At 48.6% G+C, this 15,991-nt stretch overlaps 1 protein-coding gene and 1 pseudogene across 8 annotated transcripts in view; one reads left to right on the top strand and one right to left on the bottom strand.

Annotated features, from left to right (window-relative positions):
* GOLGA3 (golgin A3) overlaps positions 1 to 10,652 on the top strand; it is a 44,340-nt gene extending 33,688 nt beyond the window's left edge. For 6 of the 8 annotated variants that reach the window (XM_057745870.1, XM_057745869.1, XM_057745868.1 and 3 more), the window contains 7 exons: positions 689 to 805; positions 3,257 to 3,396; positions 3,968 to 4,100; positions 4,323 to 4,445; positions 5,174 to 5,338; positions 6,393 to 6,556; positions 7,128 to 10,652. In XM_057745870.1, the coding sequence (XP_057601853.1) occupies positions 689 to 805; positions 3,257 to 3,396; positions 3,968 to 4,100; positions 4,323 to 4,445; positions 5,174 to 5,338; positions 6,393 to 6,556; positions 7,128 to 7,344 (1,059 nt within the window). In that variant the 3' untranslated portion in view covers positions 7,345 to 10,652. The remainder of the gene's footprint in view (positions 1 to 688; positions 806 to 3,256; positions 3,397 to 3,967; positions 4,101 to 4,322; positions 4,446 to 5,173; positions 5,339 to 6,392; positions 6,557 to 7,127) is intronic. The other 2 variants (XR_009055121.1, XR_009055122.1) reach the window with 2 other exon arrangements.
* A 3,303-nt stretch (positions 10,653 to 13,955) lies between these two features.
* On the bottom strand, positions 13,956 to 14,260 carry LOC130859460 (10 kDa heat shock protein, mitochondrial-like; annotated as a pseudogene).
* Positions 14,261 to 15,991: the final 1,731 nt, after the last annotated feature.

Genomic DNA, 15,991 nt, shown 5'->3' with positions numbered 1-15,991 from the left:
GGGTCAGGGGCCTCTAACTCCCCGGAGCTGAGCTGTGGAGGAACTAGACTCAGCCCATGAGGTTCCTTGTGGGTGGGTGACTCCCCCGGGGGGTGGGTTGTGGAGGGGATCCTTTCCCAGCTTAAGGCAGTCATGCTGTACTTAAGGGACTCTGACCTGAGGGCCTCCTGTGATTCAGCCCTGGGGTTTGAAGGCCAGTGAGGGGTCTCCCTGGAGACCCCATTGTTGGCTCCTCAGCATTGCAGCCCCTCTGGGTGTTTCAGGGACGTCTTCAGCAGCCCAGCCCCTGCCTTGAATTACCCAGAACACGAGCTTCCAGACTTGCCTTGTGTGGAATTCTCACCATTCCTGCGCCTGGTAGCCTCACCACGAAGGCGGTTGCGTTGTTAACCCCCTGATTTATGTACATCTTTGGAGTTCCCAACCGTGTGCTGGAACATGATCACATGATTGTACTCCTGTGATCGGAGATTTCAGTTTTGATCACAGTATTCTGCAAAAGTGGGGTTCTCGCTCCTTTGCTGGCTTTTCCCCTCGTTGGCAACATGTCATAATGTCTTGTGCCCCCCGTGATGCTAGGATCCCCCATGGGGCGGTGGTCAGCGCAGCCCAGGCTGGCTCCCAGGGCTCCTTGGGCTTTGGAAATTTGATGTCCTTCCTTCCTTACCACGCTTGGGATGTGCTGCAGGTGCAGGCAGTCTTGCAGCGCAAAGAGGAGGAGGACCACCAGATGAAGCAGCTTGTCCAGGCCTTGCAGGCCGCGCTGCAGAAGGAAAAGATGACGGTGCATGGCCTCGAGGAGCAGGTGGGTGGCTTCCAACCGCTTCCAGATCGCAGCCTCATAGAGTCTCTGGAACATAGTTTTTAAATGTCTAAGAACTGATTATTAGCACCCTTGACACAGGAGTTCCCTTCCAGGAACTTATTGTATGAGTACCTTTGTTGACATGTCCGAGGGTAGGGTGTCATCATGGGGTTGGTGACAGTGAGGCTGGAGAGAGCCACCCACCCCATGCTCATCAGTGGGAGAGTGGGCACTGTTGTGCGGCTCTAAGATGTGTGCACAGAGCTCTGTAGTGACATATTTTGCTGGGGAAAGATGCCCTGCTCATAGTGTGGAGTTAAGAAGCAAACTGCAGAACAGTGTGTGATAACCCCATCTGTGTTAAAAAAGCAACGAAGAAAGGTGGTTGTGGAGACCCACGGCCATTTTCTGCATTTGGAGCAGTGCTCCTGGCTGCTCCTTTCCATGCTCACGTGTTCACCAGGGCATCAGGTGGCTCGTCCCGCAGAGAGGCCTGCCCTGGCCACCCTGCGAGCTAGTGTGGACCTAAGGCCATGCACTTGAAAAATTTTTACCATCACGATGCTTTGTCTGTGATGTCTGTAGAGTTCTTTCCTCTTTAGAATGTCAGCTTCCCGGGACGAGGTCTGTGGCTCGTTTACCCCTGTGTCCCCAAAGCTTGCACAGAGCAGATGCCCAGAGCATGTTTGTCGTGGGTGCATTCATGTGTGTGTAGGTGCATGTAACCTGGGGTTTGCTACGTTCTTTAAAAATTTCTCCATGATGATGTACTAGAGACAAAAAGAATTAGTTCTTTGTTTCCTGGGTAAGACAGTAAGACACTTTCTTTTCTTTTCAGTTTAATTTTATTTATTAGCTGCGTTGGGTCTTCATTGCTGTGCACGGGCTTTCTCTAGTTGCGGATAGCGGGGACTACTCTTTGTTGTGGTGCGAGGGTTTCTCATTGCAGTGGCTTCTCTTGTTGCTGAGCACGGGCTCTAGGTGCACAGGCTTCAGTAGTTGCAACGCATGGACTCAGTAGTTGTGGCGTGTGGGTTTAGTTGCTCCGCAGCACATGGGATCTTCCCAGACCAGGGCTCGAACCTGTGTCTCCTGCACTGGCAGGCAGACTCTTAACCACTGCATACCAGGGAAGCCCAACACTTTAATTTTTTTAAATTTATTTATTTATTAAATTATTTGTTTATTTATTTGGCTGTGTGCGGTCTTAGTTGCAGTGTGTAGGATCTTCTGGTTGCGGTTAGTTGCGGCATGTGAACACTTAGTTGTGGCATGCGGGATCTAGTTCCTTGACCAGGGATGGATCCCTGGGCTCCCTGCATGGGGAGCATGGAGTCTTAACTGCTGGACCACCAGGGAAGCCCGAAGACCTTTTAAAGTAAAACTAGTTTTAAGTTATGTTAAGGATATTTTAACATGAACAGTCATTGGCTTATTCTTGGCCCACGTTTGCCTCACCTGCAGCTGATGTTTAACCCTTGTGTGGAGTTGCTGTGCATCTGACGGTTCCGAACTGAGTCAGCAACATTCCCTACTTTTCTATCCCCCACCTTCCTATCTTTGCTCTGTACTCAGGTGTCTCTTAATAGTTTTATGCTCACCTTAAGTTGTAACTACACAATTTTTAACTAAAAGTGCTGGTGGGATGATGTGTATTTGACTTTGATTTCTTTTTTTAAGGGCAGTAATTGTGAATGATGCTTATTTAATTCTCTAAGTGCATTTTGTCTGATTGTCCTGATTGTAAAAATAGTACATGATAGTAAAAATGTATACTGTGTGCAGAGATTAAAGTACGGATCGTCTTGATTCTCTACCTAGTGACAACCGCTGCTAACATCTTCTATTGGAGGTTTTTTTTTTCACTCATATATGAGTTTTTTTCTATTTTCATCTGTCATATGCTATAAATATTTTTATTAAACTTTTTTGAAATGAAGTGCTTGCTAGTGCAGTTAGACAAGAAAACTAAAATTTTGGAAAGGAAAACAGAAAATTTTGTTATATTCTGAGAATTTACTTGTCTCCCCAGAAACCTTGAGATAAACTGTTAACTGTGGAAAAGCTAGTTACGTCCTAAGTGGATACTGAGCAGTAGCTTTATTACAGTTAGATGGTATGATGGAAAGGTAGATCCTCCCAAATGCATGAATGCTGAATAAATGTGACAGGAAATATGCAGATATACTAGAGGAAGTCTGTAACAACTACTTAGACCAGGAAAGTTGAACACATCTGTTTGCTCAGCAGGTGCTGCTACTGAGTTACAGGCTTGCGGGCCAAGTGTGTGTTCAGTACTTTCATCCTTGACAGGGACCTTGAAAAACTTTGGAAGGAAGGCCTGGCAGAGCAGCTAAGATGCGAGGGATCGGGATGCCTGCCTCCACACACCCGGCATGTCCTGCAAGGCTCCACCTCTGTCCTTGATGATGCTGGTGTCCTCTTTTTTAGATTGCTACCACCAAGGCGGAAGCGGGCCACAACCGCCGCCACTTTAAGGCCGCCACCTTAGAGCTGAGCGAGGTGAAGAAGGAGCTTCAGGCCAAGGAGCAGGAGGTGCAGAGGCTGCAGGCTGAGGCCGATGGGCTGCAGTGAGTGCGAGTGGGTGGGGCCTCCATCTCCATCTCCATCTCCATCTCCATCTCCATCTCCAATTAGCGCCTTCAACACACCAAGGCTCCCTGTGTCCTAGCAGATCGCTGAGGACTCTGAAGGCAGATCTAAGGAAAGGTAGAGCTGATTGCTGTCTCAGGACGCCTGCAGCTGCACTCTGAAACTTTGGCCCTGGTGCTGGAGCTGCCACCCTGCTGGTCCTTTTCTGAGACCAGAGAGCCCTAGGGGCTGTTCCCACAGCCAGTGCCCACTGTGGGCTCCCGCTGGGGTGGCCTCAGCTCGCACATGTGTAGGCAAACGTGTTGGGCACTGCACATGCATCAGTCCCTTCCATCATAATCTGTGAACTGGGCTCACGAAGTGTCCCTCCCAGGGCTTGTGAGGGTTAGTTGAGCTAGTTGCATTACAGAGCTCCAAGGTGAGCAGGACAGGAGTTTCTGTCATCATGATTATCACCCAGGGCATATAACATTCAACTGACAACATTTTTGAGCGGGAAGGTAATTGGAAGAATGCGGTAATTTCACTCTTGCTTGTTTTTTATGCTAGGGTTCAGGAGGGGAAACGTTCCCAGGAAATAGCACAGTTCCAGGCAGAGCTGGCGGAGGCCCGGACCCAGCTCCAGCTCCTGCAGAAGCAGTTGGACGAGCAGCTGAGCAAAGAGCCTGTAGGAAATCAAGAGGTGACTCACCGGGGCAGCTTTACACCTCCAGTTAACAGGACTTACAGGGCTAGACTCGGCTGTTTGACACATTCAGTTCATTCCCTGTCTTCTTGTAGAGGGATATTTGTTTTTTCTAAGTATGATGTTAAACGATACGCAGAGGTATAGCTAGAGCAAGTTTATAATGCAAGAAAGCCATTTTAAAATTCTTTTGGTCATGTGACTTGTTCCCTTCTCTAGATGGAAAATCTCAAATGGGAGGTGGATCAGAAAGAGAGAGAAATCCAGTCCCTGAAGCAGCAGCTGGACTTGACTGAGCAGCAGGGTAAACAGGAGCTGGACGGAATACAACAGTCACTGCAGGTACGGGTTGTGCAAGGGCCAGGGCAGCACTGCACCAGCTCCTCCCAGTACCGTACCAGGCAGCACGCTAGGTGCACAGCAGCTCTCGATGCACTGAACACTCCCACCCACTGCTCTGCAGACATTATCCCATTTCAGAGAGAAGCCCAGGTCAGGCAGCTGAGGGACGCTGAGCAGAGACCAGAGCCCCAGACCCCCACCCAGGCTGAGCTGTGCAGTGTGTCCCAGGAACGGGATCTCATTAAGTCCAAAAAATGAGACAGTTGCACTCACCAATCTGTGATAAGCTTCTCTACGAAGAAATCCATGTACAGTCTCAGCTGCTTGAGGAACAGATCGGGGACGTGACTCTGGCTGGGATTCCTACTTGTAGGAGGATACTCGAGTGATAGAACTGATTTGTATTCTGTCTTGGGAACAGTTAGGCTTGTTCTAGTAGCTGACCTTGGAATTGAAACTGGTGACACTTGGGCTCATTGTCACATGTGGGCGTGGGAATGTTACGGGCTCCTTGGCAGAGGCTCTGGATTGGGGATGGGAACGTTGAGGACAGGATTGTAACCAGATTCTCCGCAGTGTAGACCCCTGGAGGGGAGCAGTGTGGGGAGGGGAGCGTCATATGAAGACTGAGAGTTCCAGCCCTTGGAATTGTGATGTACACACTAAGATTTGTGCACTGTGTTTAAGATCTTTCAGTTTTTCAAAATCTGTGACTTCACTCTCTTTAGAATATTAAATCTGAGCTGGAGATGGTGCGGGAAGATCTGTCCATGACCCAGAAAGATAAATTCATGCTTCAAGCGAAAGTGTCAGAACTGAAGAACAACATGAAGACACTGCTGCAGCAGAACCAGCAGCTGAAGCTGGACCTGCGGCGGGGAGCCGCCAAGATGGTACTGGCCTGGGCGCCTAGCGGGGCCTCCGCACACGTGTCGGTCATTCACAGTACATGTAACCAACACCAAGCGATGGGCGGTTGTGTGAAGGCAGATGGTCAAGGCATGTCCTGCTGGGACCACAGGCCACATCTTTTTAGTTTAGAGCTTTTTCCAGCAGAACGTTTGCCTCTTTCTATGAGTTCAAGTGCCCTGTCACTGTAATACTTTGTAAATCAAATAAGGGCGTGGTTTGCTTGTGCTAACAAGAGCCCCTGGGCCTCTGGCGAGACCAGTGGGGGCACAACAGCTGCCAGAACAGGCTCAGGGGCCAGGGACCCCGAAGCAGCCATCACCAACTCTTTTCAGATCATCCGTTTACCCACCATTTATTTCTCTACTTAGTCTATACAAATATTTTATAGGTTCAGAGAAATCGCTCAGATTCATGGGTTTACTTAGCATGGTTCCCTTATCTGTGGGAAAAGTTTTAAGTCCTAGGAAGGGGAGTCTTATGAGTTGGAAAATTGACTTAATTACTTAGGGAAATTTAGAGTCAAGGTCTCTCTGGAAAGCCCCCCATAAACTCTCATTTAGGGCACTCTCGTCAGCTCCATGCTCCTGAGGAGCCAGGACTGTAGTGTTTGGTGCACATGTTAGGAAGAAGGTTTTGTGTTCAGCCAGCATTTCTGGACCGCCCTGGTTGCCAGCTCTGCTGATTTAGAACAAGTGGGATGTACCTCCCCAGAAGCCTAAGGGGAGGCACCTCAGAAAGCACGTGTGATGGTGGGGACCCTCCAGGAAGAGGCAGGGCGGGGGTCAGCCTCCAAGTGGGAGAGCTAACTGTGTGCCTTTTGTTTTTTTTTTTTTGGTTGCACTGGGTCTTAGTTGCAGCACACTGGCTCCTTAGTTGCAGCACATGGGCTCCTTAGTTGTGGCATGTGAACTCTTAGTTACGTGGGATCCTAATTCCCTGACCAGGGATCAAACTCGGGCACCCTGCATTGGGAGTGCGGAGTGTTATCCCCTGCGCCACCAGGGAAACCCCCTAACTATGTGCTTTTAAAAACAGAGAAAGGAGCCGAAGGGAGAAGCCAGCTCTTCCAGCCCTGTGACACCAGTGAAGATTCCCGACTGCCCTGTCCCGGCCTCGCTGCTGGAGGAGCTGCTGCGGCCCCCGCCTGCTGTGAGCAAGGAGCCTCTCAAGAACCTCAACAGCTGCCTCCAGCAACTCAAGTACGAGCTGCTCTGGGTTCCGGCAACTAGTCTTTACAAATACATGCAGGTTTCACTTGGAAGAATCTTTCCTGTTGCCAGCACCACACCTCCAGCAGAGACTGAGCAGCTGTGTGTGTGTGTGCAGGGGGTGGGGGTGCCCCATGCCTGTCCCTCCATCTTTAAGGTGGGAGCTGCCCGGAGCTAAATGACCCTCAGCGGCTGGGCAGCAGGAGGCCTATGTCTGGAGGGCGTCGGCGGTTGTCATTTTTGACCCTGTGAGCAGACACTGTGCAGGACAGACTGTCAGCTCTGTCTTTCCCACATTCTCCCCGAGGAGCGTGCAGTGTGTGGAGCTGCACTGCCTGTTGGCTGCTGTTTGGTGCAGAGGAAAATGCCCACAGTCCCTTTCGTTCTGTGACCCGATCAGTTTGCTGTCCCAGTAGAGGGGTTCTGTGGGTCGCTGAAGGTTTGCGTGAGCAAGCTGCCATCAGGGCTAGGGCCGGGGTGAAGGCTGCCTCTGGGGGAGGCGACAGTGCCTTCCCTGGCTCTCCTCTGACTGTCTTCCTTCCCCCACCTCCCATCTCCCCAGGCAGGAGATGGACAGCCTGCAGCGCCAGATGGAGGCTCACGCAGTCACTGTGCATGAGTCGCTGTCCTCGTGGACTCAGGGGGACCCCGCCAGCCCCTCCCCCCTGGAAGATCACGCCAACCCCAGAGGAGACACAGAGCGACACGGCCAGAGCAGGGCCTCAAGAGAGGGACTTGGAATGGTGACCACCGAGCATCTGCACCCTGAGTGTTTGTAACTGCCCAGAGGAATGTTCTCTTATCGACGTTATTTATTTGACTGTGTGTGCTATGTTTTTCTGAGAGATGAAATTTAAGTTTTGCGTTTACAAGGAGTAAAATAACAAAACAAGAGCCAGGGATTGAGAAATAATCATTTGCAGATCACAACCAGCTTTTCCCATGAAGTGACCAAATCTTAAAACCCTAATTTAGGTCTCAGTGAGACGTTTTTGAATGTGTCTGAAGGGTCGTTTGCAAGAGGGGGCATCTTAGGCACAACCATAGAGGCTGCTCTCGGACGGTCGCTGGTGGAGACGCGGCACGGCTGAGTCCGGTTCTCACTTTCCTGTCTGATTCAGAAAGAGCTTTACTTCCCTGCAGGAGTGAGACTTCATTTGCACCTTTGGTTTTTATTTTATTTTATTTTGTTTTGTTTTCAATAGCCATCTCTCCATACAATGTGTATATAAATACCGAAAATCCTTATCTAATCTTTAAGAAGTATATGCTCATGTTATTTAAGAATGACCTGAATTGTCTTTTTATTGATTGTCTCTTGAAAATCCGCTGTTAGGAAACAATGTACATGTAGGATTTAGGAATGTCAGTCAGAAAATTATATTTTAAGAGATTTAATTATTTTATTTACCTTCTAAAACCAAATATTCTTAGATAGAGGTTCTTTGTTATTTTTGTTTCACTTTATTTTGAGGGTCTTTCCTTGTCATGAGTGCACAATACCCACCTGCTCAACCCCTGTCCCTGCGTGGCCTCACTCATCGTGGCCCACCCCCGGACAGGCCCAATGGACCAGGACGCCCACATGGACCCGCAGTCAGTACACACTGACCTGAAGTGTGAGGCGTGGGAGAGGCCTCGGGAGGGGAGGGGAGGGGAGGAGCAGGGCCAGGGCTCCCGAGGGCTGCAAACCAGGGAGCAAGGATTCCCCAGGCCTCACACTTTTTTTGCCCTTGTGTGGAAATGTCCACCAGCACCTGTATGATCATCACAAGGTAAGCTGGCCTTTGTATGGTGACAGCCTTCAGAAGGGTTAGAAGACCCTTGACCCTCTCATCTGGAGAGCAGCGAGGTTTCTGAAAGGGGCATGTCAGCAAGAGAGGGTCTCCCGAGCCTTATTTGAAATCAGACACCCCAAGTGTGTGAGGTCCCATCTAGAGTGGCTGTGAGACTCGAGGTTTGTAAGTTTGTCCCTAGTTTGCTAAGATGATCTAAAATAACGTCTCTTGTTGCAAGTTAGAGAATGGGTCTCTGTGGCCGCTGTGCAGGTCGGCTGGTCTGCAGATGAAGTCTGCGGTGTTACTGATGAGGCCAGACACGCTCGTGTCACCACGTCAGCTGGGTCTCTGTTATGGCAAGAACAGCATTGTGTTCTCTCAAGGAGATTAAAAGGTTAGAAGATTAGTTGATAAAGTAGCATTAACCACAAAGATGCTTGGTGTTTAAAAAAATTCCCCAGCAAGCATTGAAACTTCTAAAATATGTATATCATTGTACAGGGTTAATCTTGGCAATTATACTTGAAAACTTCATTATAAATATATTCTAATTTTCATTTTAAGTTGGAAATAATTTTTGACAAAATTGTTTTTGTACCATTGGAAAGGAAAAATGGTAATTTACGTTCCTATTTATTTTGGCCGGTTATCCTTTGTTTTAATTTTAGAGCCAAGAAGTCACATTTAGCCTCATTTTGTAGCTGCTTTCTGACTCCTTGCTAAGGTCTTCCAGGAAATCACTGTGTGTTTTCTTCCTTAGGAAAGGATAAAGGAATCCTGAGCATAGCCATCGAGAGAGAGCCAGTCTCTGTTCCTCACCTCTTTCTCCTTTGTCGACTCACGTGTGTGTGTGTGTGTGTGTGTGTGTGTGTGTGTGTGCGCGCGCAGCTACAGCAGTAGCGCCTCCTGTGGCTTCCTGCCGTCATCCTGTGCCAGCTCCATCCTGTAGTTCTGTCTGTGCCCAGCCTGCCTCTGGCCTGAGCGCTCTGGCTGCCCCCCACCCCCATGTCCTGTACACCCCCCGTGCTGTCATGTCTGGCCTGCAGTTCCGATCAGGGGCCTTGTGTCTAGCCTTCCTTAACAGATCATCCTGAAAGAGGAAATCGGACTGAATCACCTGCTTTTGGTTTGTTGAGCTTTTTTTTCTCTGAGGGACTTTACTGCACTTCTGCCTCCCAGAGCTCGATTCTTTAGTGAACAACGTTTGAAATATTCTGTTGTGGGCAGAAGTGGAAATTAGGAATTTCCTCATGGAAAACAGTAGTCAGCTTGAGTACACGTAAAAGCACGTTTGCCGTCGCATTGTATTTGTGTATATTCTTCATCCTGTACATCGTGTCCTCACTGGAGAGCAGTCAGCTTGGACACTCCGTGATGTTATGACTTGATTTTCTTATGTTCTGAAAATAACTTACTGCGAGTGGTTATCATTGATTTTTCCACGGTACACATCAGGTAGATGCCACGGATCTTACAGATTTAGATGCCTTTGTTCTACTACTTGGAAGGTGTAACAGGCAGTGTTTTTGATAGGATGTGAAACTGGCTCATACCTGGCCTGGGGTCTAGGTGCCAGGATGGGCCTAGAGGAAGAAGCCTGTGGAAGGCTGCGTTAGGAAGATTCTCATTCAGCTCTTCCTCAGTTTAATGACTTTTCTTGATATAGGGATACTGCAAAAGCCATGGACCTGCAAAGGCACCATGACATATATTCCTACTTCCACGAGTATTTTTTTAACAAAAATTAAATGTCGTGTGTAAGGATTGCTAGTAGTGAAAGGGACCAGCGGGTCTGAAAGAGAAATGTCCTGGAGCCTCCCCAAGGGCCCATGACATGCCACAAGGCGGGGACGTGTGAGACACTGGTAGCCTCGCTGAAGTTCCCTCACTCCCTGTGCCAGGCACCTCTCAGTGTATGGTGGTCTCCCATTACCATAGGATCCTGGAGGCTTTAGACGATCTAGAAAAGTCGGTGGTTTTAAGTTATTCATGTTTAACAAAAATTTCCTCATTAAAAGGGAGTCCTCAGGTTGGGGCTATTCGGGGGAAAGATGTCACCATGCACAATGAATTGTAACTTTAAAAAGCATGTTGGGGCTTCCTAGGTGGCGCAGTGGTTAAGAATCCACCTGCCAATGCAGGGCACACGGGTTTCATCCCTGCTCCAGGAAGATCCCACATGCCGTGGAGCAACTAAGCCCCATGCGCCACAATTAAAAAAAAAAAAAAGCATGTTGATTTTTTATAAATTTAAGTGTGCTTGGGAATTCCTTGAATTTTGTGCAATAAACTATTTTTTGTTAAAGATTTTTATATTTCATTGGGGTGGCTTCATTTTCATATATATATTTTGTCATATTTGGGAGTAACTTTTATCTCATGTTGTTACAAACTGTGTTCAAATACTTAAGATAATTTTATTGTTCTGCCAGAATATCAGACAGCTGTGAAATGTAACTTCTTATGGCTGTTTTGACCACAGCGGAAGAGTAGCATCTCGCCCATATTCCTTCTTTCTTTACCCACACTTCACTCATCGTGCACAAGTAAGTATGGAGGTGGGAGGCAGCACACACGCCTCCTGGACTGGAGTGTCGTCCAGCCCCAGCCTCCACTGACAGTCCCTCACCCACAGCAGTGGGACTGTGACTCCAAGTCTCACCTGTCTTTTTCATCCATACTTTATTTTTCATCAGTGAGAGTAAACTGGATATAGATTCTTCAGTTAAATGTCATTAATAAGTAGCATGGTTTAAAAAAAAAGGACAGAAAAGGAGAAGTAAACCAATGATCACAGAATTGGATTTTGTGATGGGACAGACACATGTTTTCTTGTGCCTTACCTCGTGAGCTTCTGTAACCAAGGGTCAGGTATTACATGTACCACCCAGACCAAAATGAAGATGCTCTGACCGCCTCCTTTTGTGGCCTTAACTTCCTGAAATACTGAGGATGCAAATTTTCTTCCCTACAATCATCATGAAGGGGGTGATTATATTTATCTGAACTTTTTCCTTTTTCTGGGAAGCTGCTAAGTATTTGCAGACACTGAACTAACAAGTTGATAGATTTATTTTTCAGTTGTATCTCCTTTGTCCGATAGATGCTCTGCGCTGCACCCTCTTAACACTCCTGTGGGTGTTACAGGAGGGGTCCGAGTGCAGACTTATGGGCAGCAGCTTCCTGGCTCACAGGGGGCACAAGTACAGACAGAAATATGTGGTGAGTGTGGGGCTGAGAACGTGGCGCTCAGTCCTCCAGGGCACGCAGTCTCATGCGTTGTGCAGACTAGGTGGGGAATAGAAAGAGGATTCTTCATGCCGCTGACATCCAGTTTGGTGGATAAGCATGATAGCTGTCTGAAGAGTCTCCAAGCCTTTCCCTGAGGAGAAGGAATTCTTAGCAGTAGGTAACTGCCCAAACCAGAAGCAGCATTTATTGGAATTCTTCTGCTTGCCTTTATGCATGTTTTCACTTAACAAAGAATGTTGCAGGTTGTGGTAAAAAGTTATTCTTTGGCAGTGCCTTTTTCCTGGAAACACAGGTGATGTTACACTGTGTTGCTGATCCCTTTGTTTGCCTTTGGGGGGGGGGGGGGGGGGGCGGGGCACTCCTGTGCCAGGTCCCCTCTCACACCCCAGGCCGGCCTGGGCTGAATGGGCGCCCTGGTGGAGGGCGGCAGCCTCCCTCCCTAACAACATGCTTCTGGGTCTGGTTGGAAGCATCTGGGTCACAACAGCAACTGGGGGTGGAAGCACCTAGAGGTTTCTCATCTGTTCAGCCCTCCCTCACCTGGTCTGGGAATCGCTGGAGGAAGTGACCTCCAGGTCAGAACTCCACACAGGAGTAATTCTCCGCTTCTGAGGTCTCACAGGACCTTCATTTCGTTTGTGAGCTTTCAGTGTGCATTTCTAAAGGCCTGATGGACATTTCAAAGCGATTTTCCCCAATACTTAAACCTCACCTCCATCCAGAAAACAGCCCCTTCCTTTGACGACTCTGATAGCCATACAGTCACCCTCTTCTCTTAACCCTCAGGGTTCCCTGCCCTCGGCATCCTTCTCGCTGGCCCAGTCCAGCCCGGCCCACCCCACAGCTCCTTCCACGGGTCTCTTTCATGCCCCCTCCTCTCTCTGCATCAGCTGGAACCTGGCTTTGCTGTGGAGGCAGCCCCATCACGGTGCCATCCTCCTCCTGCTGCTGCCCGGAGCACGCATTTGCTAGTCCTGCAGGTGGACAGAGCACTGCGTACACGGCTCGGCCTCCAAACCCAGTACCGTCTGGCCTGGAGCAGCCTCTCCAGCTTGTCATCTTAGTTGACGCGGCGTGGACTGGCTCCGCAGCCATGCCGGCTGCTCGTCTCTGCTGCACCCGGGACACACGTGAGCGCTGTGGGACGGCGGGCGCAGCGCCTAGAGCCGGCGAGATGGTGCACAGCATTGACCGGCTGCTGCGAAGCCCTCCCCCACAGCGACAGCCTCGTCCTCGGCCGGTGCTCCTGGTCAGTGTGAGCACCTGCCTGAGGGGCAGGGCCAGCGGCTGACCCACAATGGGCGGCATGTGGGAGCAAGCAATGAACCTGTTCTCTCAAGCCGCTGGAGACTGGGGGTGACCTGTTGATGCAACGCAACCGGGCCTCTCCTGGCTAGTCCGAGCGCCCATGACAGGCCAGGAGTGCCCTGGCCTTGCTCGCATGTCTCCCCCGCTTCCCTTGCCCTGAGCTGCCCCTGGCTTGCCTTTGCTCAGTGAGCACCTGTCTGAGGCTGGGGCTGTCACCCACTGTTCCAAGAGCTATAGAAAACCAGCTCCACAGGAGGAAGAAGCCTGACTCGTAGCATTTGATGATTCCTAGGTGTGAATACCCCACTGGGGCAGGTTTGACACTCCCACCGTGAAGTCATTGGAGCTGGGAAGAGGTGCGGGCTGTCGAAGGTGGGGGACTCTGGCACAGCAGACTGTCCGGTAGGGATGCGACACGTGAGCAGAAAACAGACCTGGGTCAACTGTAAAACCTTCCCTGATCCCAACCCCAATTGATCCTCCCTGTGTGCACTTACAGAGCTGGAGCTGTTTCATTTATATATTTTTATTTGGAAATGTTTACACCAGTGCAGTGAAAACTAAATTTGAGAGACACTGGGTGTCATTAGTTTGGATATCATTAGTTTATTATAAAAGAGAAACATGGGGACTCCCTAGGTGGCGCAGTGGGTAAGAATCCTGCCAATGCAGGGGACATGGGTTCGAGCCCTGCCCCAGGAAGATACCACATGCCGCGGAGCAACTAAGCCCGTGCGCCACAACTGTTGAGCCTGGGCTCTAGAGCTCATGAGCCACAACTATTAAAGAGCCCATGTACCGCAACTACTGAAGCCCATGCACCTAGCGCCCGTGCTCTGCAACAAGAAAGGCCACTGCAATGAGAAGCCCACCACAACGAAGAGTAACCCCCGCTCACCGCAACTAGAGAAAGCCTGTGTGCAGCAACGAAGAGCCAACACAGCCAATAAAAAAAAAAAAGAGAAACATGGAAATTATTTACATGATGAAAGATTTCAGAACTTCAGTGGAATGGGCAGCTTCACATGATGCCACTTCAACAGAGACATATTTCAGTCGACATATTTTCCAAGAATGTCACCATCTCTAAGAAATAATCCTTGTCGTCTAGAACTACTTTGGTGCCTCCATATTCTGGGAGAAGAACTTTATCTCCAACTTTCACGCTAACTGGTTGAATCTCTCCACCCTTTCCTTTAGAGCCTGATCCAACAGCTACTACTGTTGCTTGCAATGCTTTTCCTTGTGATTTTTCTGGAAGCATAATGCCTCCTTTGGTTACAGTTTCGGCTGTGCTTCTTTCAACTAATACTCGGTCAAAGAGGGGAAGAAACTTTCTAAATTCCTGTCCTGCCATGACTCCGCCTGCCACAGTTCGTACTCTGCTCTCATGTCGCCGCCTGGAGCTAAGTTTATATGATTTTACATCATATCTCTTTCAGTAATGTTATTTCTGGAGAGGCCCTGTTTCTCCTACTAGGTTACAGGGCACCAGGGATTGGGGAACACTCAGCACGTAGATTTCATTAACAGTGAGCCTCAATTAGCCTCGTTCAGTAACTGAAAAGAGACATGTAAACAAACACCAACTGGGTTTCCTTCCGGGCTAGTTTGGTACAGAAATAGTGGCTACATAGAGTCAACCACGACAAACACTGCTCACAGAGCACATTCACGAATTAGGAATAAATACCCTTTAAGATCTTTTAAGATTCTGTAAGACCCTGACAGCTTTGTGTAAAATAACCCCTTTGCTAATCTGCAAATGAAATGTCCAGGCTCCCTCGCCAGTGCAGCCTCCTCAGCGGCTGCACATTTGCCATCTCTGGGCTCCGTTGTGTCCTCTGCCGAAGATCTCAGTGGCTTCCCGCTGTGGCCATCCCTTGTCACTCCCAGGGCTGCACTTCGTCTCTTGAATCACCTGGGATGGGCTACTTTCCTGACTAGACCCGCCATATGTAGCATCATACATGCTTTTCCTCCTTTCGTTGAAGGGTATTCACAATACACGTGAAACTAGGCCTCCCCACTCAGTTCCTGGGACTGACTTGGCCACTGGCCCTCTCATGATCTGGGATCAGAAATAGAGTAAGGAGACAAACTGCAGTCAGGAATTAGATTAAACCTGCTCTTCTCCCAAAAGATCGTCAATTCTCCTAAACTTAATTTCTCTTCATTCTTGGAAATTCACTTCTACCTGCAGGGGTTTACATCTCAAATTCTCTCATTTCTACTTCCTGCTGTACAGCAAAGTGAATCAGCTATATGTATACATATATCCCCTCTATTTTGGATTTCCTTCCCATTTAGGTCATCACAGAGCAATGAGTAGAGTTCCCTGACCTATACAGGAGGTTCTCATTAGTTATCCATTTTATACATAATATCAGTAGGATATAGGAGTCAACCCCAATCTCCCAATTCATCCCACCCTGCCTTTCCCCCTTGGTATCCATACGTTTGTTCTCTACGTCTGTGTCTCTATTTCTGCTTTGCAAATAAGATCATCTACACCATTTTTCTAGATTCCACATATATGCTTTAATATACAGTATTTGTTTTTCTCTTTCTGACTTACTTCACTCAATATGACAGTCTCTAGGTCCATCCATGTCTCTGCAAATGACCCAATTTTGTTCCTTTTTATGGCTGAGTAATATTCCATTGTGTTTATGTACCACATCTCCATCCATCCTTCTGCCAATGGACATTTAGTTGCTTCCATGTCCTGGCTATTGTAAATAGTGCTGCAATGAACACTGTCGTACATGTATCTTTTTGAGTTATGTTTTCCTCAGGGTATATGCCTAGTAGTGGGATTGCTAGTCATATGGTAGTTCTATTTTTAGTTTTTTAAGGAACCTCCATACTGTTCTCCCTAGTGGCTGTATCAATTTCCATTCCCACCAACAGTGCAAAGGGTTCCCTTTTCTCCACACCTTCTCGAGCAATTGTTGTTTGTAGATTTTTTGATGATGGCCATTCTGACCAGTGTGCGGTAATACATCACTGTAGTTTTGATCTGCATTTCTCTAATAATTAGTGATGTTGAGCATCTTGTCATGTGTTTGCTGGCCATCTGTAGGGT

The sequence above is a fragment of the Hippopotamus amphibius genome, chromosome 8 (genome assembly GCF_030028045.1).
Source record: "Hippopotamus amphibius kiboko isolate mHipAmp2 chromosome 8, mHipAmp2.hap2, whole genome shotgun sequence".
Lineage (NCBI taxonomy): Eukaryota > Metazoa > Chordata > Mammalia > Artiodactyla > Hippopotamidae > Hippopotamus > Hippopotamus amphibius.
The sequence above is the reverse complement of the archived record's forward strand: the minus strand, read 5'-3'. Positions and strand labels throughout refer to the sequence as shown.